Here is a 25,260-nt window from a genome sequence, read left to right on the forward strand (position 1 = left end):
CATGCCTAATGATCAATCCTTTTTCTAAATGAAATGAAATAGCGAGTATCGGGATTACCCCCGTGTTCTCGTCGCATCCACAAGGCGGTGCACACTGAGCCTTCTATTTTGCGTTGACATATTCCAGGGTGCAGAGAGCGTAAATGAGCGTAGTCTCTGGATATCGAGGATGCTAACGTGCCGCACGCCCACCCTGTACAACATTTGGGATATCCTCCTGTGTCTTCTCCTTCGAGGCACATGAGAAACCAACATTTATCCGCTGCCCCCATGTCAATACTTGACACGTTAACTATCGGCACACACATGGAGACACAGCCTTAAATGACCTTAGCTGTTCAAAGGACGTTAAACAAACCAAAGCACACTCCTCTGTCTGACCTTCCCTCCCCTTTCGGTGGTGTCTGCGTAAGCAACGTCTTTGTGTGACTAAGTGTGTAACGAAATGTGTTATGTTAACACCTAAAACCCTGCCAAGTTGGTACTCATGAATGACCCGTTTTCAAGGTATTCTTGTCTCAACTATTTATTCTGCAAAAACGTGGTTTTATTTCACCAAAACAGATCTCTGATATTTTGGTTCAAACTGTATTTATTCAAGTAATGAAGTACATGGCATGAATCACATAAGCAAACACGATGAGGAAACAAACACTGTGTACTCATATAGATCCTTCTCATCTTTCTAACAAACTAGTGGCATTAAAGAATACTATTTGATAATAATACAGGAACATGTAAACTAATGAAGAAAAGTAAAGTATGTGGTACTAGACATGTTACGAAAGATAGAATGATATTCCATGACATGGTCAGTAATTATATCATTATGACAACATTTGTGAGGTGTTTGCAATTTCATTGTATCAACATATTCATACTTGTATACTTGTACTGATTAACTAAAACGTTAAGACTTGACAATGACGTTTTTTACTCTCTCGGGTCTATATTTTGAGCTGTTGAGAGGCTAGAATCTCTATATAACATTAGAAGATGGTTGGTAAGAACGGCGGTAAAGGCAGTTACGTCTAAGTGTTTCATACTTGTGACAAAGAATTTTTTTAAAGGTTCGTTTGATTTGAGGGTAGCAAGGCAACTACAGTTAGGACTATTGATAAGATTTAAAAAAAATAATAGTTAAAAGAACTACATTCCATGCGTAGTCTGGCACGGTGAAGGAACCATTATTGTAATAGGAAGGAATAGCAAGAACATCTCAAACATTTGTTCAAAATTCATATTCGTGTCAATTTACTGATGTACATTGATACAAATAATTTTAGTAAATTGCTCATACAAAACAGTTACATATTTCGTTCTATTTGGAACCTGCACCTGGATAGGCAAGTACAATTGTTATCGACACGGCCCTGTCGGTTTATCGGCTTATTGATATAATTTACTGTTCGGTATTGGTAATAATGACAGAAACTAGATGATTGGAATACAGGGTCTGTATTGGTAATAGGCGTCTGACATTCTGCTACCACATAAGCTCCCACCACTGAGTCGCGGGTTCGAAACCTACGCGGGGCAGTCGCCAGATACTGACCGTAGGTCAGTGGTTATTCTCTGGGAAATCCGGCTTTCCTCCACCACTAAAACCTGTCATGTCCTTAAATGACCATAGCTGTTAATAGGACGTAAAACACAAACAAACCAAACCAAACTATTGGTTATAATGATCAGAATAAAAAAATCCGAAGTTTTAAAAACTAGGGAAAATAAAAGTTTAGAATATTATGCATGTGTAAGGCGCCGTTTACCGTGTTATCACAAACCCTAGTGGGTTTCCCATTTGAATTAAGTTTTTTCTTTTATTTCTTCTTTTTTTTCTCGGATCTAAACATTGACACATGTCTGATTAAGTCTCCCTCCACCATTTGACGTCATTAAAATAACTCAATAAAACTGCAAATATACGAGTCGGCGCTAGCTCGCCGGCAGGTCCCGTAGTAGTAGATGTTAAATTGAAAATTACGCACGTGACAAGATATACACACAACCAAGTGGTGAAATAATTATTTTTTTCATTGGCACGCGTATAAAACTAGCGACGAACTATTATATGTACACAGACAATTTTCTATTCGGAATTCGACGAAAACAGTCCGAGGTGGGGTTCTTGATGTGTCTCCTGATTGGGGAACATCGTCGGAAACAACAAATCATGTCCTCCCCCCATTCGACTATTTTTATCTCTTCTAAATGACATACTCTCTATTGTTGCGGCTCTTGACCTTGACAATATTACAAGTACCTGAAACCACATACAGCACGATTTGACCTTGACTTTACTGTTGGTTTGTTTGTGTTTTACGTCCTATTAACAGCTATAGTCATGTACGGACCTGTATGGTTTTTGTGGTGGAGGAAAGCCGGAGTTCCCGGAGAAAAATCACCGACATATGGCCAGTACATTGCGACTGCCCCACGTAGGCCTCGAACCCACGACCCAGTGGTGGAGGGCTATTGGAAGCAGAATGTCAGACGCCTTAACCACTTGGTCACCGCGGCTTTAGTACGCTATATCCATTATCGAAATCAATCTGGTCTACATATCCCCTAAGTATCACGTTTGGCCAGGTTATCCTATTACACACTTGTTGTAAGTGTGCCATAATGAAATGAATATTAATGATATTCTGTATGCTGTTTCAGTCACCAGGGACGATATATTGACACATATCTGACCCAGCCGCGCTCCACTTCACTTTATAGAAATGTGTTATCAAAACTGCAAATATTGAAAATAACACACATGACAAGATGAGCATACAACAAAATAATGACATAGGTTTTCATTGGAACGTGTATAAAAATATATGACACTATCGACAAACATTAATAATTGCATATACAGTCAAATTTTCTAAGCTGAATTTGATGAAAAGTTCTGACGTGGTTTTTTATGCAATGCCAGGGTGGGGAACATTGACGGTAACAAACATTGTCACCTCCCACCATTTCAGCACTTTTCTTTTCTTTAACCGTTCATAACAAATATTGTAAGGACAAAGTAGCGAAATAATTGGAATCAATGCGTAGACAACAAATCACGTTGTAAAACTAAACATCGGTGAATGTTATCAAATCTTCATATTAATGAAAACGTTCTCATGCTCAATCATGGATTTTATGCTCAAGACTAGTTTCTTGTTCCGGTTATAAATCAATACAAAAATGTCAATGGTTTGGACACAAAGTGAAGAGACTTAATGCAAAAAAACTGTTTTTAATGTTTACATTTGACTTTTTGATCGTTTTACATGATTTCAGTGAGTTGCAAGAAAGTTGGTTTGAGCACAGACTCCGTACTTGAGCATGAGAACGGTTTCATGGATTCGGGCCTAGATTGATCATTCATACATAACCCATTCATATTTATTGAAAAGCGAAGACAGGCCTCAATGCATAGCCAAGAATAATTTACAGTAAAACATGTGTTAGTAGATTGCATTGACCTTCAGCAAACATGATTTTTTCATAACAAAAAATAACAGATCTCTACAATTGTAACCAACCTAAAAACTGTTGGTCTGTTCAAATAGACAAAACTAAATCATAGCCACTTTTCCACTTTTTTCAAGTTTTTTACGTTTGTCTCTAGCCTTTTCGTTTGTTTGATGCCATTTCCTTTACCATGTTGATCTACTTTAATTGGCCCTTATAACCTCGTTTGTGTTGATGGGCCGTTAGGAATCTAATAGTTATAATATTCGTAACAATTCGTAGTGCCCTACTCCCTTACTTCGGCTGCTTACCCAGGAAACCACCTTATCGTGTCCCTGTCAATAACGAGGATGTTGAAAAAACAATAATTCATAATAATAATTCATAATAATAATTCGAGGTTCTTATAAACTGCTTTATCACAACCTAGTTTGCAGATTGTCTCAAAGAGGTTCCCAACTTATTATCCGTGGTTATAGGGCCTTTGCAACCAGCCAATATCTTTCTCAGGTCTCGGGGAGCATACAGCTGGTGCTGCCATTTCGGCGCTCATACCTAGCATTCAACAACTCTAGCACTGCCCAACCACGTACTCATTCACAGCTGAGTAGACTGGAACAAGCGGAGTAAAGGATCTTGATCAAAGATACAACACAGTGCCGTGCTGCGACACAAACTCAAAACCTTCGGTTACGAGCCCGGCGTCCCACCACTGGACTACCACCACGATTTTACATAGACGTTACGTGTGTAATTCTCATCATTGACATCGATAGCTCTACATATCTACTGAACATCATGATTGGCCACGCTTCAGTTATCGTTCTACAAACTTACTTTACCATTGATACTTTAACGCTATCGATTTTTTTTTGTTCTTTATCAAGATACCCGTCCAATCATGACCTACTCTTATTGATCTAAACGCAAGGACCAGCCTAGTGTATAGCATGTTACAAACCATTTACAGTAAAACACGTGGTATTAGAATGCATTGACCCTCAGCCAACACGAGCATATTTTATAATAAAATAGCAAATCTTTAATATCTTTTTGAAACTATATACTGTTGGTCAGTTCAAAACGATATAACTAATTATAGCCATTTTTACTTTTCAAATTAATTCATTTTTTATTTTTTTGTTTGTTTGATGTAAGTTCCATTTACATGCCTTTACCTTTTATTAGCCCCAATGACATTTGTATTGATGGGCCGTTAATAATAATAATGAACTAAACATTCGATATATATATTGTGAATAAACTAAAAATCATGACTATCATAATTAATTTCCTAACTATTATTATCCCTGCAGGTGAGGGATTTGATAAGAATATCTAGTTTGATTTTTAGTAACAGATAAGGTCATTTAAGGACGTGTCCCATGTGCGTTGTGTATACATGCATGTTTGCAAGTGTGCCCGAGGCGATATGGTATTGTTTTGCTTTCAACGTTTAGGGTTATGACAAACGCAAACTGGTTCCCCCCTTCTCAGTATAATGTGAGAAGTGCAGGGGGTTCCCTCATAAGTCCTCTGTGAGAAGTGAAGGGGGTTCCCTCATAAGTTACCTCTGTGAGAAGTGCAGGGGGTTCCCTCATAAGTTACCTCTGTGAGAATTGCAGGGGGTTCCCACATAAGTTACCTCTGTGAGAAGTGCAGGGGGTTCCCTCATAAGTTACCTCTGTTAGAAGTGAAGGGGGTTCCCTCATAAGTTACCTGTGTGAGAAGTGCAGGGGGTTCCCTCATAAGTTACCTCTGTGAGAAGTGCAAGGGGTTCCCTCATAAGTTACCTCTGTGAGAAGTGCAGGGGGTTCCCTCATAAGTTACCTCTTCCATCATGCAGTGGGTGATAAAGGTGTATTCTTTCTCGATCCCCGTCATGCAGGACATCCTGATGAAAGGTTTTATTGTATATTAACAACACGTCAAATACTCGCCAAATTTGAAACAAGACCTGTTGTTCTAAGGTCGAAAAGAAAGTAGCATTGTTAATATATCTTCTTATATACACTGATGTAAACAGGAAAGTTCGTACATATTAAGTTACAAAGTTATACACATTTGTTGGACATGCAACTTCTTTCAAATAACAGGACACTCATTAAACAATTTCACAAAAGAATGCGTTTCGTGCACACGCATTATTTTGTGTTGTGTACGTGCCGAATTTTGTATTGTTCGTTACATGTACTAGCTAGTAAGTTTGACAATTTTACCGACTGTTTAAGATTTCGTGATCTGATCTTAATTTGGATTACGGGTCATGTCGGAATAACTGGAGACAGTAGATAGGGCTGGTAAGCCCTACTCTGGTAATTCTACTCGTTCCTGTTCGTCGGTTACTCTCTAAGTACCCATCGTGGTATGACCGAGCTGTTTACCAGGACGCTTAACCACGCACAATCCCACTCATGCTCGATCTATCAGTAGAATCCTCTTCGATGTTTATATAGTCTCGTTTTGCTCTTTTGCATATACTGTTGAGTCGATTTTACCAACTACTTGCTTCTTATCTTTGCACAAGAATCGAACAAGTTTGCCAATGTCAGGGACAACGATCAGACTGCCGACCACGACCATAATGACGATAGACACACTTCCGATTGTAACGCTACTGGCACGTGATTCGTACACGCTGATGAATTGACGTCGGTAGAGGGACGTGGCATTTTTCTTCACAAGGAGCTCAGACTTCAGTTTCTGTAAGGCCTCCTGTAATTCCACATCGTCTAGAACTTTTGTGCTGTTTGGTCTAAAACAGCAACAGACATTTGTGGTAGTTTGCGCCACATTCGACGTTGTTGACGTACCAAGAGACGCCACTGCAGTTGTAGTCGATGTCATTGAGGTAACGACAGGTGAAACATTTGTCGTAGTTGATTTTGCCCAGGTAACGAAAGGTGATATAGCAGTCGTAGTTGATGTCGCTGTGGTAACGACAGGTAATGTCGTAGTCGTAGTTGATGTCGCTGTGGTAACGACAGGTGATATTGCAGTCGTAGTCGAAGTGGTTGATGTAACAACAGGTGTTGTTGTTGTAGTTGTACTAGTGGACGTCGTAGTTGAACTCGTGGTTGTCGTGGCAACTGCAATAATTAAACAAAGGTTACATTACAAATTACTTTAATATATTTGACATCCTATGCTATATGTACCTCTTTTACGTTTACAAATTGGCTTACTCCTCTTGTTTTCATTGAATTGTATAATTCATAATATCTTCCCGACATGGATATAACATTGATACATCATTTCTGAAAGGAAAAGCATACCTTGCGAGGATTTCTTTTTAAATAAAAAAGAGGAAATAAACAACAATATAAGCAAGAATGTTCTGAGTGTAAAATTTGCAGCTGGGCTAGACCGGGATTCAAACCCAGGACTTCAAATTTGTATACTATCGCTGTAACCGGTTGAGCTATCTGATCAACGGAAGTGCACAAGACTAAATGTGCTACAGTTATATCTAATTTAAAGTTGAGAGGAGGTTGCTGCATATAGGAAAAGCGATACAAAACACAAGTGGAGGCACGTCATTAAATGCCCTAAGCTGTTGAACGGACATTAAATCCTACACAAACAAGCGACCTACCAACAACAGAGGAGGCCTCCGTGTGTGCAATGTATGTGTTTCTCATTCAACTGCTATGCCGAATGCACCCATCGCAGTATTTGGTCCTGTCACATGTGTTGGCAAACGTGTTGAAATTGTTAAAACAACTTCTATTTATTAACCAAAATATATAGGGTAGAGCTATTTTGAAAGTTACATGCTGGCTTAAATTCCTATAAAAATATTCAAATGAAAGCATTTGACCAACTTTCAAGTCAATAGGTTTAAATTTGTAAAAAACTTCCCTATGAATAACAAAGTGACTTACGTTGGTTAAATAGGACCAGTACTATGCAGGGATGAAGGACTTTTAATGTTGTTTAAATGAAAGAGCTTGACCTACTTACAATTTAAATTGTAATATATGTCAAAATCATTAAACGTCTTCTCAATAAATAACAGACTAAAGGAATCATATTTGACCGATAGCATACTTTGATGACATTTGCCAACTTTGTCTCAATGAATGACCTTGACCCACTGTCAAGATTACATTGTTAAACTCTGCAGGCAGCCTCTTCGTATTGAACAGAGGGCATAGTGTTGTGATATTTGGTCAGCGGGGTGCGTGATGAAGGACCTTGACTCACTTTCAAGGCAGCAGGGCCAAATACGTTAACATTAAAATATCAGTAACAATGACACATAAGGTGAATGCTACTTTTAAAGTGGAGTTCTAGAACAACGGTGTGGAAATAAATGGCCTCTAAATTGTATTAACTGGTTTTCCTTTAAATAAGTAAGAGGATTTAGTTGATTTTTATTTTGTGACGTAGTAGCTTATGTAATAAAAGGCTTATCAAGTGAATGCAAATGCATCACCTTGACTAACTTTTATGTTCACAAGAGTCTGAATATTAATTGTATCGGCCTGTAGGTAAAAAATATTCTTTGAGGGTACAGGTATGACATACAACTGCGTGACACACACAAATGCTCGCATACGCAACACGCATACACAACATACACAACACACATTCTCGCATACACAACACACCTGCTCGCATACACAACACACATGCTCGCAAACACAACACACATGCTCGCATACACAACACGCATGCTCGCATACACAACACGCATACACAACATACACAACACACATTCTCGCATACACAACACATATGCTCGCATACACACACACACACATGCTCGCATACACAACACACATGCTCGCATACACAACACACATGCTCGCATACACACACACACACATGCTCGCATACACAACACACATTCTCGCATACACAACACACATGCTCGCATACACACACACACATGCTCGGAAACACAACACACATGCATGCACCTACTTAAATGACCTAAGCTGTTGATAGGACACACAACAAACCAACAGATACCTATTTTGCCTTTTATTTGCTGTTTAACATTTTCGTAACATATGAGGCCGTGTGAAAATGGGGGCTTAGGAAACACAAAGAAAGATAAAGTGTCGGCTAGTGTGAACCCCCTGAAGAACCGGAGGTAGCATCATTTGAAATGTATTTGGGATTTTCGTTCTTTCACTTGACTAATACTAATTGTGTGAGTTCTTCTTTGACAGTCGTCTTCTTATGAATTTAGCATTAAACCCCATACCAACAAACAGGCCAGTAAATAGCATTTGGCTACATCACTTTACTTTACTTCTCTTTAGCGAAGAGTCAAACACACACATCGGCTACAGCACTTTACTCACTATAGCGAGGAGACAAACAAACACATCAGCTCAAGCACACACATGGAGGAAGATTCTTTAGCTGTTAATAGTACGTCAAACCCTATTTATTTGTGGGAGCTCTTTAAAGTCGTTATTCTACAAAAAGGTAAGGAACACACATAATAGACAAAACATTATAACTTACCTTTTTCACAAATAGCTTTGTGCACATGCGTGCAGTCGGGATGTCGTTTAAGCTCGCCCCCTTTCAGTTCCACACAGTCATTGTCTGGACAGCCTGTACACCACATCTCATTGGTACACCCTCCACACGCATGGCCAACCCAATACTTGTTACCGTTTCTGTAATAAAGAGAATATTACAAATAAGTATAACAATTGAGGCAGCGAATGGTATTTCTATTATTAGACTCTTAACGGACCATTAACACCTCCCCTAAAAGAGGTTTGGGGGATAATAAGCCTGCTGTTCTAACTAAATGTCGTAGAATGCGACTTATGTGCCCCCTGAAGAATCATGGGTTATATTAAAGAGAACACAACGCATCTGCTACCCCTATAGCAAAATTCGAAATCTTTATATTTTCGTTCTACTGTCTGAAAACCTTTTCGTTCCCTAGTGCCTTGCTCGGTAAATCTCAACACCTGGTTTTACTGTTGAGTGTTAGCACAGGTGAGGTAGGCTATGTGGACCTATTTAAAATGGTTGTTATAATTCCCTGGTTGACGTTCAGTATGTAGGGTAATTGCAACAACTGATTCAGCTGTGTTCAGTATAATGTGATCAGGCGGAATGATGTCCTGGTGCCCCGGCATAGTATCTAAGTGGTGTGGTGTGGTTTGGTTTGGTTTAATATTCCGTCTTTTCGTATTGTGGAGTTATCTGCTCTTGTGAGCAGGTATTGATTGTTACGTCATTTGTTTGTGAGAGTAACGTCATAATTGTTTGAGGAAACGACGTAATTTTCTCACTCAAACTAATGACGTAACAATCAATACCTGTCCACAAGAGCAGATAAAATAGAATGTTAAATATAACCAGGCTAAACCAAACACTGTCCTATAACTTTTGGAGTAATATCAACAACTTGATAACCCTGTGTCAGCATAGATGAAAATGGGAATATGTTTTGATTAATTATTTCATAAAATTACCTGAACTTTGCCGATTTTGTGAAAATTTCAACAAGAAAGCAGTATGACTTTTTTTCCAAATTACTCCACTACAAGACATCATACGGTTTCCTGAAATTGTCACGTCATAATTGGTGGTTTTATGTTTTGCTACTTTACAATTTATAAAGTTTCTATAGCTGATTACGACCCGTACAGGTTCAAGGAAGAACAGGTCTGCTGTGTTCCACCGCATGATCGTAAGAGGCGACTAATGACGGGCCCTGCAGAATCAGGGGTGGTTTCTCCCTCGTCTTCTATTTAAGGGACATTGAAGACACAAAGAATAGATCTACTGTTTCTAATCGCATGTAAGCGGCGACTATTGTTTGGCCCCTGCAGCTGCACCCATTGAACGACTTGGGATCTTTCCCGTATTCTTTCTTAACTACAGTGTATCTACTTTCTGTTTCGGGGACCCGTCCCCATATTTTCCTGGCTGTTTCGGGGACCCGTCCCCATTCTTTCCTGGCTGTTTCGGGGACCTGTCACCATATTTTCCTGGCTGTTTCGGGGACCCGTCCCCCTATTTTCCTGGCTGTTTCGGGGACCCGTCCCCCTATTTTCCTGGCTGTTTCGGGGACCCGTCCCCTTATTTTCCTGGCTGTTTCGGGGACCCCTCCTCATATTTTCCTGGCTGTTCCGGGGACCCGTCCCCATATTTTCCTGGCTGTTTCGGGGACACGTCCCCATATTTTTCTGGCTGTTTCGGGGACCCCTCCCCATATTTTCCAGCCTGATTCGGGGACCCCTCCCCATATTTTCCTCGCTGTTTCGAGGACGTTAAACCCCAAACAAATAAAACAAAGTGAGTAAATCCATTTAATGTTGTGTTTCCGCTTTATCGTCGACTAACCGCACTTCAAATTTATCTAAAATATCAAGTAATTTTTCCACTCTTTTTATTGTGTCTTAAATTTTATTTGTTTTTCAAAAAATATTCTTAAATTAAAATTGAATATAATTTTCATTTTTTTCATTTTTTGTTTTCTGTAAAGAAATGTAATATTAGAAATAAATGAATTACTACCTTTTTTCAGGACTTAAAAGGGAAACTTTGTTTTGGTCAGGCCTAACTGGAAACATATGTAAAAGAAGACTGATATAGGTTGAGCCTGTTGTCTGATTCTTTTAACAATGCTGTATTGTATGCATAAATACTTGTATGAATTATATATGAATTGTTAACAAAATATTTTGAAACTGGAAAAAAAATAATTACCCCTGGCTAACCGTATACACTGGGTCAAGTTTGAAGCTTTCCCATTTCTCCGCACTGTCGAGAATGAGGATCTTGCCGTTGTTCTGCTCACAGTAGAGTTGGGTTTCTGCCCAGGTTTCGTCGTTGTTATTTATAAAGTAGTCAGATGCCAGAACCAGTCGCTCTGAAATGTAAAACAAACCAAAGTTAGTGTTCGCCATCATCAACACTCAGGGTTAGGTCTCCTTTGTGATATGGTGGTCGGCGTTTTTAATAATGGTCATTAGTTTGCATTGTGGGTTTGTTGCCACTACTCGCGTTATCCATGTGAAGACGTGATACTACTAGGATTTGATCTTGATTAACCCTAACCCTAAGGATGCATGGTAGTCTAGTGGTAGGACGCCGGGCTCGTGGCCGAAGGGTTAGGGGTTCGAGTCACGGCACGGCACTGTGTTGTATCTTTGAGCAAGATACTTTACTCCGCTTGTTCCAGTCTACTCAGTTGTGGGCAGTGCTACAATTGTAAAATGCTAGCTGTGAGCGCCGAAATGGCAGCACCGACTGTATGCTCCCAAGCGATTTGAGAACGACATTGGCTGGTTGCAAAGCCCCTATAACCACGGAAAATAGTTTATGAACCGTTTTGAGACGACCTACGAACTAGGTTGAGATAAAGCGGTATTTAGGAACCTCGAATTATTATTATTACTATCAATATTATTTTTTTGTTCATATTTTACCGTCGTGTTTACCGCTTTTGGCTTATGATTATGGTTTTATAGAGACTTTGGTTTNGGGGGGGGGTCATTCAATACAAGTCACGTGATTTACACGTTGTCATTATAATAGGACCGAACGGGATACTCTGCCGGGTGCCTTCGGCATGATTTTGTCAATACAGTAGCACTCTGAAGTTTGAACTAAATCCGCGCTGTCACAGGAAGGCAAATACAGGAACATATCTACTCCAGTATATGTAATCACGCATTCAACACAGCGAGGCATTAGCTTAAATGAGCTATTACATTGTAATGGGACGTTAAATCTACTTAAACCAAACCAAACCTAGGAAGACGCCGCCATAAAGAGTAAGGAGGTGAGATAATAAACATAGATACATTGTATCCCTAGTGTTATGATGGGAGCAGTAGGTCTTCATAATGGATCAACATATCACGGCTCTACCTTATGGTATGTGGGGTGTGTGCATCCTTTGGATAGTGCTGCCTCAAAGATATACCACGCCGAATGACCTCAGCTGTTAATAAGACGCCAAACCCTATTAAACAAACAAACAAACCCAGCATTCTTTCTTATTCTACGGGAAAAGAGAACACTTCAATTGAGAGGTAATACGACATCTGGTTGGTCGATCAAAATACTTTGCGACAGTATAACCACGATATATCGTTCGCAGTTTTCTCATTAGCATATGAAGCCCGGATGGCGATTGTTAATGACGTACCCCGACTGACCCTGAGGTGCGTTCGGTAGCGAGAACGTTCGCGAGCGTTTTGACAGTTTGTTCAAAAAGTACACTGTTTGCAGCAAACGGTCGTGAACGCTCCAGACCACCCGCGAACGCATTTAGGCGGTAACTCACCAGAAAACCAAGATGGCGGAGTGGTAAGTGAAACCCAGTTTATGCAGGACGCATTTTCCAGTTTTCGGGCAATATCCCTACATTTCATGAATTATTTGACTACCGTAACAATTTAAAATAGTATTTATTCTAGGATAAATATTCAAGAAATTGTTTATTCCCCAAAATGCTTGTATTTTCTTAGATAAATGACCGGTTACATGAAATGCTACTATTTATTGCTTTCAAATGTCAACATGGTTATTATTAACAAGCCTCCTAAATCGGTCTACAGTAATTCTGGTTTATAAGTATTCACTGAAAAGGGTTAAACAATTATGTAACTGTTAACCTGTAAAAATAAATTGTTTTGATGAGATCTATCCTATGAGGCTATGTAGATCTACATGTTCAATTTGATATAAATTCTGTATTTCTATACATCTAGCACCAACTCGTACTGGAAACAGCTACAGATAAACTTGCCAGATGGAAGCAACGTTGTGTGTAGGGTTGATCCACAAACATACCATGCATGCATTGTGGAAAAGGGTCATGGAAACTCCAATTATATTTCGTAATATAAAATCACCATTTAAAATATTTATTCAGTCAAGTACATAAATATATACAATTTATAGAATAGACATTAGATACAGTCTTACTGAAACCTATGAAAATACCAAAATAACTTCATGCAAACTTGAATACTTATGTCTTCAAGGACAGAACTATTTGTCACATGTTTTGACTCCCAAATTCAGAAAAGGAATGTGTATTTGACTTTGAAATTACAATGTATTTATTTGTTATATAGGCCTAGTCAAATCCTGACCCTATATAGTTTCAATTAGATGTAAAGGAACTAACTGTAGGGAGCGAGGCCAAAGTTGGTGTCAAGCCTAAAAAATCATGACTTTACTGTCAATAATGTGGTTACTTTAGTGACATCATAATGAGTTCTCTATTTAATTCTTAATGTACCTCTCAATTATTTTCATAAACAAAATTATAAGTGCAATAAACAGTGATTTACGCTCTGAAATTCCTTTTTTTGATCATTTTGTATTGATTCATATTGAACAGATGAAACAATCATAAAAAACTTGGTAAAAAACTACAAAGAGGCCTTTCGATGTGAAACAGGTACAGATGAAATCAAGAATTTGTTTATTATGCAGTTTTGTTCGATATGATACTATTTTTGAGATTGGTTTATTTGAAACTTCATTTTAAAACTTTGATATATTCATTTCTGTTGATATTTGCATGAACTTATAGCTTTAAGAGTTTTTGGTACTGCCTTTGTTCTCAACATGGGCACCAGGTTCGAGTCCTGGAAAACTCGTCAAAAAGTCTACAATTTTCATCAGTAAATGAATATCTCAAAGGCTCACTATTACTTGCATACATTTAAATTCAAGATTATTTATACTTATAGATACAGGAAATGTGTTGATATGATTCAAAGTGAATCAACCTTGATGTTCATTGTGTATTAAATTATACCATGACTCAGATTTATGTTAATGTAAAAAGGTATACAACAGTTACATGCATGTTGCAACTTTGTTTACCTGTATTTCAGGATGTTGTGATTTTATTAGTATCATATCTGAAGGTACATCTTGGTAACTATAATGATAAATTTATCATCTTTGATTTATTTAAGGCCAAATGAAATTATATGTGTTTCCTGTTCTACTAAAATTTGAGTAAATGTTTGTGCATTGCTGGTAGTAAGGTACATCCTATTAATTGAAACTATTTCATGTCAGTATCATGAACTAAATAACTTGCCCCAAATTCCGTACCCTCAGGCCTCAGGTGACTTGGGTCTAATTTTAACCGACATATCATGATAATATATTTAATTCAGGTCACTCTATAAATCAGGATCTAGAAGGAATTTTTTCTGAAACATGTGTCACAAAAGGTTGTAATGCATATTTTTTGTTCTGTAAAAGAAGATTAATTCATTCTGGAATAATTTCACTTTCAATTGCTCATAATCAAAAGTACATGACTGAAATCTGTAATACAATTGTATGAAACCAGTCCTTATTCATGGATATACCTGTACATGAATAAATTTATTATAAATAAGTTAATAATGTATATTTTTTTGTAAAATGGGTACGTTTGTAATTTTACATGTATCGTGTAGGTGTTTCATCACCTGAACCTGTGTCAAGTGAGTCAGCTGTGCATGCAAGCCTACCAGAGTTACCAGTGGTAACCAATGAAACATGTGAAAATGCTAATAGAGGTGTGTAGTAAATTATACCATGACTAAGATATATAAAGGTAAAAATATATATCAAATTTGTTCTATTCTCATAATCGGATCTCATTTCATCTATATATTTTAAATGTAAGTAAATATCAAATTTATTTCATGATGAACTTACAATGTCATAATTTGATTTATAGTACGTAGTCTTTATTTAGTAGCATATGTAGGGGTAAATGATACTATATTGATAGGTTTGCTGAACTTGTTACCTGATCCACTATTTTAATTTACAGAATAGGTTTTAAAGGCCTTGAGCATGTGGTCACCACTTTTTGGGACATAATGTGACCGCAGTACTCTAAGTAGCAGTAACAATGAAGTTTATACAAATGAGCAGTAAAATGAAATACCAAGACATGTCTATTTCATCCTTCAGAACAAACATCATGGTCACATGAGGCAGTTCTTCTTCTCATAGAGACTTACAGGGACCATGAAGATCAATTTAAGTCCCCATTGATCAGGAAAGCTGATGTTTGGAAAAAGATATCAGCTTTCCTGCGACGCCACGGAAAGCTGTATTCATCAGAGTCATGTGACAAAAAAATGAGGTCGCTCAAATACAGGTACCATATATGGCAGTACAAACTAGTACAAATGAACCATGCATAGGAGGATGCAGCAAGAAAACCCGATGCCTCCTAGTTTTAACTAGTCAACCCATGTCTAATATCTTATTAATGATATAATTTGCAATAGTAGTGATTGTTTACACCTTTTAACTATACAACTCTTACAATGTATCATCATTTTCATGTTAAAAGAGTTCAAACCACATACACAGATATTATATTATACAGGGAATTTGGGAGCAGTGGGCCATTTCAGCAATTTTTAGTCTATATGATTATCATAATAAAGAGGGGCCATTCTATATAATATTTAAAGAAAATTGAAACATGGAGGTGTCAATTTAATTTGTTAGGGTCAGTTGCCCCATGGCCCCCTCCAGTATGATCCTTGATATATACTTCATGTTATGAACACAAATGTCACATGTTTAAAAATACTTGTATTAGATCAGTGATAGCCTACAAAATGTGTACTTATGTATGATTGCAAAATGTATGTAGTGTACATGCAGCTGCAATAACAGCAAACATTTCTGGTTGCCTCCATGAATGTGTCCAATTTGGACCTTCTGGTCTCAGATAGACATGCATCATAGAATAAGTTTGAATATTGCATACAATTATAATTTTGAAAGACTATTGTTTTAATCTCTATAAATGATTCAAATGTTATGCCATTGTGTACTCAACATTTGCAGATACAACGTTATAGCTGATGGGCATAAGGAGACTGGTAGAGGGAGAAAGAAATGGGAGTATTTTGAGGTATATATGTGACCGGTAGTGTCATTTCTGATAATCAAATAATTACAGAGATTAAAATAGATACACATATATAAATATGTATTGTGCATGTTAAAAATGGAAGTTTATTCAGGTACCCTTGACCTACCTCAGAACAGATATTTTAAGAAAATATTGTCAAATATTATGGTACATGTACCTATAGCTAGGTGACATATTTTTGAACTGTCTGTTATATATGTTATCCTTGAAACATCACTTTTAACTGTCTGCTCTGGCCTATAATAGACCTATTCTCCTATAACCATTCCTCAAACATTTAACCACATGTTGATGACTTCAGTTACTCAAATCAACCATGGTAGAGGATGCACAAGACAAATTATATTCATATAAATTTCCATGCAATACAGCATTTCAGTTATTTTTGGGATGTACATTTATACATTTATGCTTTGTTATAACTGCATTATATTTGTATCTAAAAAAAATCATGGATGCAAATATCTTGTACAAATACATAAATATTTGATAATATCATATTATGAACCAATCATTACTCCAGCTTATGGATGAGCTGCTGGTGGGTGATCCTGCTGTTCGGTCAGGAACAATAGTGTCATCAATGGAAGGTAATTTGATTTACAGCGTATTTCTATTATTGCTGTACATATTATCCTCAAAATTTACAAATATCTTCACTTACCTATAAATCAAATTTCATTTGACCACTGTCATGGAACACTGGTTTAAAAAGTTGAACATGTATACTTAAAAGCCTTAAGTTTAATGTTACCAAAACTTCAGTCAATAGGATAGGAATATACACTCGGCAGTTTCAGCAAATAGTAACTAATTGAACAGCTTAACTTAATTTGCTTTTATATAATTATATTGCATTATTCAAGGCAAAAACAGAACCATCAAAATGACATTGATCCATTTGCAATCATAGCCCTATGAATGCAATTGTTTTGGTAATGTTTAATAGGTACTTTTAAGTGAAAATTTAAATTGAAATGATGGCTTTTATAACATAATAGGAAATAGCAGTTCTACAGCATGCAGTACGTATACAGCTCCTGCAAGCAGTACAGCTCCTGCAAGCAGTACAGTTCCAGCGAGCAGTACAGCTCCAGCTTTAAAAAAACCCACAAACTTCCCCTGCCAGAAAGGAAAAAAGGAAACGGAAGAGAGAAGAGATGCCAGACTGGTTCAGGGAATTTTCTGACCAACAAAATAAAATTCTATCTGAAATGAAAGAAACACAACAAAAGGCTGTCAGAGTGGCAGAGGTTAGAAACTCTATTCTTAAATCACTGGCAGCTGCATTAGTTAAAAAATAACTAAAAAAAGCATAACTTCTTGATCAAAATGTGAATAAAAATAATGAATATTTAAGCAAATACTGATATGGTCCTATAACACGTTTCTATTGTTGATGAACTCACTTAAAGCCCTACTGGGCTTTGTTAAGTTTGTCATCTACGGCAATGTTTGTTATAGAACCATAACAATATTTGCTTAAATATTCATTGCTTTAATAACTGAAAAATATTCAGTAATGTTATACATTTGTATTTCATTCTAAAGATGATAACAATTCACGTTATGTAACAAATAAAATTATATTTGAATCATACACATATTTCTTTCAGTTCTTTATGATAAGCTTAAGATCATCAAAATAAAGGAGAAGCTTTGTATATCTGAAGAATTTTCCAGATTACACTAACATCTTCGTCATCAGTAGATTCATTCTGTAGAATGAAATTGTGCAGTACACAGCATGCTACAATGACATTAGGGATTTCATTCTGCAGGTGCATGTCAAGAAATTGCAGCCTCCTGAATTTACATTTAAGGAGGCCAAATGCACGCTCAATATCAACTCTTGTTGAGGAGTGACTCTTGTTGTATTTCTTTTCAATATGACTTAGATGCCCATTGTCACGAAATGGCACCAGCAAGTTTACTGACAGGGGATAGGCCGAGTCTCCCAAGATATGCTGGTTCGGTGGCAATGATGGAAGAATCTGGCTTAAGTCGTAAGTATTGTCACGAAGTCACACCCGAGCATTAACACGATAAAAAGCCGAGTTACCCACTTACGAGATAATTATCTCGGCAAAATTATCTCGGCAAATGTGATAATATGTCGACATAATTTAACAGTTATGTCGACATCTTCTCAGATTATGTCGACGTATTTTCAGATCATGTCGACATCTTTCAATAATTATGTCGACATACGTAACTCGTAAGTCGCAAGTGGATGGCAGAAATATGCCACCATACAAACCAATTCCAAATGGCAAAAACCCGATGTGTCACAACGATAGCACGCCTTTGGGTAAAAAAGGGCATACCTTATACACGTGCAGATAAATGATCGCTAGTTGTTAATAGGACATTAAAACTAGCCAATGAAAAGGTACATATGTATGAAAGGATGCTAGAGTATTCCTAAAGTTGTGTCAACGTGTAAAGCTGTGAGGAATGAAAGCTCCTTGGATTCAAACAATATATAAAGTATTCACCGTGATGAATTATTTATCAGTCAAAGTTAAGGTAAAACACCAAATCTCACATCAATATTGCAAATAACAATTATACGTCACCTCGGGTGACTGTTCGGGCCGAGGGGCTCTTGTTATAGATATATAACACTTTCGCAATTATCCGGAACATTTACCTTTGTAACAGAAACTGCCGCATGAGACAAAATTGTTGTTAACTTCATCACCAAATGATATACATTTTCATTTCTTTATTTATTAATCTATAGCTTTTGTGCCGGAACAATCCCGCTATTAAAATTGACGCGTCCCCAGTCTCTGGGATTGTATGAATAAGAATGTTTACATAATACAAGTGTAATCCTATTGTCGGAAACAGAAGTCTGATTTATTCTGAACCCGTGAACTAGCCATTGTACACACTACATTATAACATGGTTATGCAATCTTCGTCTGCAGCATATTAAAAAATAAATGTTCACATGACACAACAAAGATTAAAAAGTATTTATTACGTATGCATGTGATCCGTATATTGGTCATTCCTCTTTCTCGAGTATAATCATCACGTACCGTTATTTGATATTTTTGCATGTAAAAAAAAAAAAATCAAGAATGAAATAGAACATACCAATTGAATGGCCCCCCCCCCCCCCAGAGGGCCCCATCTCAAATTCCAACTATCCAGTACAGTAGCGAATGCATACATACGGAAACACACCGGAAATTCTATCCAATGTATGTCCATTTACATAACAAGGTGATTTTCTGATTTCCTTCGCATTCCAAAGACAGGCATACCTGACATGTATATGCTTTTAAGGATTTATTCATAACATAAAACCTCGGCTTGGTTGTACGTGGGCTTCCTTCCAATCCCTACCTAGAGGAACACGTGTAGCTCGTTGTTTCCCTCACGTAGTTCGTGTAGCAGCCGTCGACAGTTAGACACTGTTTGCCTTGTAACTAACGCACTAAGTTTTCATTGTCCGACACATTCGTGGCATGCCATTTTAATTTAAATGAATTGGTATGAGAATGACACAAACATAGATCTGCTTGAATTGTTGGTCAGACGCCATGATCTATGAGTAATTATGATTTAATAATTTAATTTTGCCTATCTCCCTCATAATATTTTTTTTGGTATATATCGTATATACCTAAAAAGAAAAACAACTGATGACGGAACTACTTTTTACGCTTCAGAATGAAAAATTACAACGCAGCTTTTTTTTTAGCGCAATTATATTGTTAATGTAAAAAATAAATAATTCTTCACTGTGCAATTACAATGTGTTTGTCTACTTTTTTTAAATCAAATTATAAAGAATGCCCAAGATTTTGTTTTGGTATATACGGTATATACCGTATACACCAAAACAAAATCCTGGTCATTCCTTAAATAAACTTATTTCAGCGAAATCCACAGGCCGGGATGTACCAAAGCCCCTTAAGATGGTACATGTTCCTCCCTGCTTAACAGTCAGCATTTAGGAAAATGGGAATACATTATTCAACTTTTGAATATGACGGGGCTAAATTCTACGCTTGGTGGCTTCGGCATAGTATTTTAATGAAATAGAATATAAAGTCGGTATCAGATCCGCGCCAAACCGCATTCAACGTATTAGACGCATACAGAAGATACATTGAGGCATGTCCTTAAACGACCCTGTGATCTATTAGTTTATTCCTATTAACTTTATCAGAAAGCGTATGATTTATTGTCATACTTTATTGTTTTATGGAGTAAAAATCAACCACAGGCTGAATAAAAAGTCATTGAAGAACAACAATTGTTTCAAATGATTTGATAGTGTCAACAATAATATTGGAAAATTTCCAAAATTATAGACTGGCCCCAGTCTCTAGAACATTGAATTATTTAGAAAAATGTCTTATTTACCCCCTCCTTAATCCGCGCCCGATCCCGGTCCGTCATTTCAATATTTAGCAATGTGAATGTGAATAACGTGCCACCACGTGTGTTGTGAATGTGTGCTGGAGGAATGACGTGCGACCACGTGTGTTATGTAGGTGTGCTGGAGGCAGCGTGCCACCACGTGTGTTGTGTATGTGTGCTGGAGGAATGACGTGCAACCACGTGTGTTGTGTGGGTGTGCTGGAGGCAGCGTGCAACCACGTGTGGTGTGTTTGTGTGCTGGAGGCAGCGTGCCACCACGTGTGTTGTGTAGGTGTGTTGGATGAATGACGTGTGTTGTGTAGGTGTGCTGGAGGCAGCGTGCCACCAAGTGTGTTGTGTAGGTGTGCTTTAGGCAGCGTGCCAACAGGTGTGTTGTGTATGTGTGCTTTAGGCAGCGTGCCACCAAGTGTGTTGTGTATGTGTGCTGGAGGCAGCGTGCCACCACGTGTGTTGTGCATGTGTGCTTTAGGCAGCGTGCCAACACGTGTGTTGTGTATGTATGCTTTAGGCAGCGTGCGACCACATGTGTTGTGTAGGTGTGCTGGATGCAGCGTGCCACCACGTGTGTTGTGTAGGTGTGCTGGAGGCAGCGTGCCACCACGTGTGTTGTGTAGGTGTGCTGGAGGCAGCGTGCCACCACGTGTGTTGTGTAGGTGTGCTGGAGGCAGCGTGCCACCACGTGTGTTGTGTAGGTGTGCTGGAGGCAGCGTGCCACCACGTGTGTTGTGTAGGTGCTTGAGGAATAACGTGCCACCACGTGTGTTGTGTAGGTGTGCTGGAGGCAGCGTGCCACCACGTGTGTGGTGTAGGTGTGCTGGAGGCAGCGTGACACCACGTGTGCTGTGTAGGTGTGCTGGAGGCAGCGTGCGACCACGTGTGTTGTGTGGGTGTGCTGGAGGCAGCGTGCCACCCCGTGTGTTGTGTAGGTGCTTGAGGAATAACGTGCTACCACGTGTGTTGTGTAGGTGTGCTTGAGGCAGCGTGCGACCACTTGTGTTGTGTAGGTGTGCTGGAGGAATAACGTTCCACCACGTGTGTTGTGTAGGTGCGCTGGAGGCAGCGTGCCACCACGTGGGTTGTGTAGGTGTGCTGGAGGCAACGTGCCACCACGCGTGTTGTGTAGGTGTGCTGCAGGCAGCTTACCACCACGTGTGTTGTGTAGGTGCGCTGGAGGCAGCGTGCCACCACGTGGGTTGTGTAGGTGTGCTGGAGGCAACGTGCCACCACGCGTGTTGTGTAGGTGTGCTGCAGGCAGCGTGCCACCACGTGTGTTGTGTAGGTGTGCTGCAGGCAGCTTGCCACCACGTGTGTTGTGTAGGTGTGCTGGAGGAATAACGTGCCACCCCGTGTGTTGTGTATGTGTGCTGCAGGTAGCGTGCCAGCACGTGTGTTGTGTAGGTGTGCTGAAGGCAGCGTGCCACCATGTGTGTTGTGTAGGGGTGCTGGAGGCAGCGTGCCACCACGCGTGTTGTGTAGGTGTGCTGCAGGCAGCGTGCCACCATGGGTGTTGTGTAGGTGTGCTGGAGGCAGCGGGCCACCACGTGTGTTGTGTAGGTGTGATGGAGGAATAACGTGCCACCACGTGTGTTATGTAGGTGTGCTGGAGGCAGCGTGCTACCACGTGTGTTGTGTAGGTGTGCTTGAGGAATAACGTGCCACCATGTGTGTCGTGTACGTGTGCTGCCGGCAGCGTGCCAGCACGTGTGTTGTGTAGGTGTGCTGAAGGCAGCGTGCCACCATGTGTGTTGTGTAGGTGTGCTGGAGGCAGCGTGCCACCACGTGTGATGTGTAGGTGTGCCGGAAGAATAACGTGACACCACGTGTGTTGTGTAGGAGTGCTGGAGGAATAACGTGCCACCACGGGTGTTGTGTATGTGTGCTGCAGGCAGCGTGCCACCATGTGGGTTGTGTAGGTGTGCTGGAGGCAGCGTGCTACCACGTGTGTTGTGTAGGTGTGCTTGAGGAATAACGTGCCACCATGTGTGTCGTGTACGTGTGCTGCCGGCAGCGTGCCAGCACGTGTGTTGTGTAGGTGTGCTGAAGGCAGCGTGCCACCATGTGTGTTGTGTAGGGGTGCTGGAGGAATAACGTGCCACCACGTGTGTTGTGTAGGTGTGCTTGAGTCAGCGTAGGTTGGTCTGTTTACCTCCATGTGATGACGCAAATCTGAGGCCAGATTTCTTTTTTTCAAGAATATATTATGACCATACCAATCAACTTCACCCGGAAATAATATAACATAATGTTGGCTATGCGTCACGGCAGTACTGTATGACTTGCGATTCCCTTTTGTCTGTCGTCGCACGTCTATACGCGATATTGTTTACTTTTTTTAGGGGATTTTTGTTTTTTACTTTAACAAATTACTTCTTCAGACCCAGACATGCTGGAATCAAATGCTCTTATTGGTTAGAAACGCTGAAGCTGTTTTAAAAAACAAAATGGAAATTTCAGTACCGCTGAGTCACCAGTTCCCCGCTTGGAGAGGGGTAACATACTATAGTTTATATAGGGATATAACATTTTGTGGTATACATTATGTGTTTTGCTTATTTTCAGAGAAACCTAGAACTAGTGGTTTGTGATGCTATCGATGCTTCAATGTGATTAAGACCCTGATTTGCCTCTAAGGGCCTTAGAGATACATGTAAGACCCAATATTGGTAGACCTGCAATCTTCTTTTACAGACAAAATATGTTTGAACCTAATCGTTTGCATGGATGGAAAGATCCCATTGCAATTTATAACCATGGGAGGGGGGAAACTATACTATAATATGATACATAATATTGTTTTATCATGTTAGTTTAATTCCCAAAATTGCAAGGTCTATATATCTAAGTCACTACACCACAATATTTTGTATGGAAACCATTGTCAAAAAGGCATACTTGTACTATCTCAACTATTGGTTTTGGTCTCATCCCCACAACAACAAAATAAATAACAATGTTATTACAACTCAGATGACCGTTAAGGTCCAGGTGACCGTTCAGGCATCATACCCTGTGTCCGGCACACCTACACGCAAGCATGCATACACAACACACATGGGGGCACGTCATTATCTTACCTCAGCTGTAAACAGGCCGTTAGGGCGCCTGGTATTTCAAATATTAGTAACGATATGCTGTACCTGTTCAGGTAAACTTACCCCGTATAACGGCATTAATCACAATCATCAGAACAACGAAATCCATTGGCACGTTCTGTTCGGAGCGTGCTGTTGTGTCACCTCGGCTTTCACCGTACCTTTATCTTCCAACCGTAAACTGTATCCAATATAACGTACTTACTGTCCTCGTGGGATTCATATTGGATTGAGAATGGTAGACGGTGTCGTTCGATATATACCGTACTTAATTATTAGTCCCGGGTTCATTTGGAAATTAATTATAAGGTGCAAGTGCTCTCCGAAGGAGATGTACATAAATATTTAAAGGAAATATTATTCTTGATAGAATTGCCTATACTAAGTGAACACATAATTCATCTATACTAGTTAAATGATCACCGTTATACTACTTCGTACGAGTTGTTTCACTGTGCCCGGACGCCAAACCCTTTACAACCAAACCAGACGAGTTGTGTTTATCTATGCATGTCCAGCTGATTTATATAAAACTGTAACTTGTTATTTTCAATGATCGATACCAATACCTTCCTTAATAAAATCAATCAAAAACTAATTGGCAGCACAAGTGGCCCGAGACAATAAATAAATGATTGTTTGCAATTCAACTCAATGACGGTCAACATGCAACCAGCGGTGCAGATCGCCGAAAGGAGTTGTCCTATATCACAGACGCTTAATTACAGTCATTGTCCTAGAACAAAGACACTTACAGTCACTATAGGAAGATCAGCCTCATTGTCGTGTATGCTATACGATTTCGTAATCAACCCTTTTAGAATTGTTATTGCTGAACCAGTAAACAAAAAACTTCATTAATTCTAATTCAATTTTTTAAGTATATTCAGCAAGCTCTGAAGTATAAAACTGACTTAATTTTTCCCAGTATATACGGTAAATATACAGTACATAGCTGATGGACTATTTCCCGGTATACAGTACACAGCTGATAGATTATTTCCCGGTATATACGGTCGATATGCATTACATAGCTGATGGACTATTTCCCGGTATATACGGTAAATATACAGTACATAGCTGATGGACTATTTCCCGGTATACAGTACACAGCTGATGGATTATTTCCCGGTATATGCGGTCGATATGCATTACATAGCTGATGGACTATTTCCCGGTATATACGGTAAATATACAGGATATAGCTGATGGACTATTTCCCGGTATATACAGTAAATATACAGTACACAGCTGATGGATTTTTCCCGGTATATACGGTAAATATACAGTACATAGCTGATGGACTATTTCCCGGTATACAGTACACAGCTGATGGATTATTTCCCGGTATATACGGTCGATATGCATTACATAGCTGATGGACTATTTCCCGGTATA

General features: G+C 39.0%; 1 protein-coding gene across 1 annotated transcript in view; it reads right to left on the minus strand.

Moving 5' to 3' along the window:
• Positions 1-5,954: 5,954 nt before the first annotated feature.
• Positions 5,955-25,260, minus strand: part of LOC110464209 (flocculation protein FLO11-like) — a gene marked incomplete at its 3' end in the record, with an annotated part of 49,481 nt that continues 30,175 nt past the window's right edge. The window contains exons 2-4 of the mRNA XM_021519307.1: positions 11,149-11,311; positions 8,938-9,095; positions 5,955-6,545 (exon numbers count right to left, since the gene is read on the minus strand). Of these exons, the coding sequence (XP_021374982.1) occupies positions 5,955-6,545; positions 8,938-9,095; positions 11,149-11,311 (912 nt within the window). The remainder of the gene's footprint in view (positions 6,546-8,937; positions 9,096-11,148; positions 11,312-25,260) is intronic.

Source organism: Mizuhopecten yessoensis, unplaced genomic scaffold, assembly GCF_002113885.1.
Source record: "Mizuhopecten yessoensis strain PY_sf001 unplaced genomic scaffold, ASM211388v2 scaffold10973, whole genome shotgun sequence".
Taxonomy (NCBI): domain Eukaryota; kingdom Metazoa; phylum Mollusca; class Bivalvia; order Pectinida; family Pectinidae; genus Mizuhopecten; species Mizuhopecten yessoensis.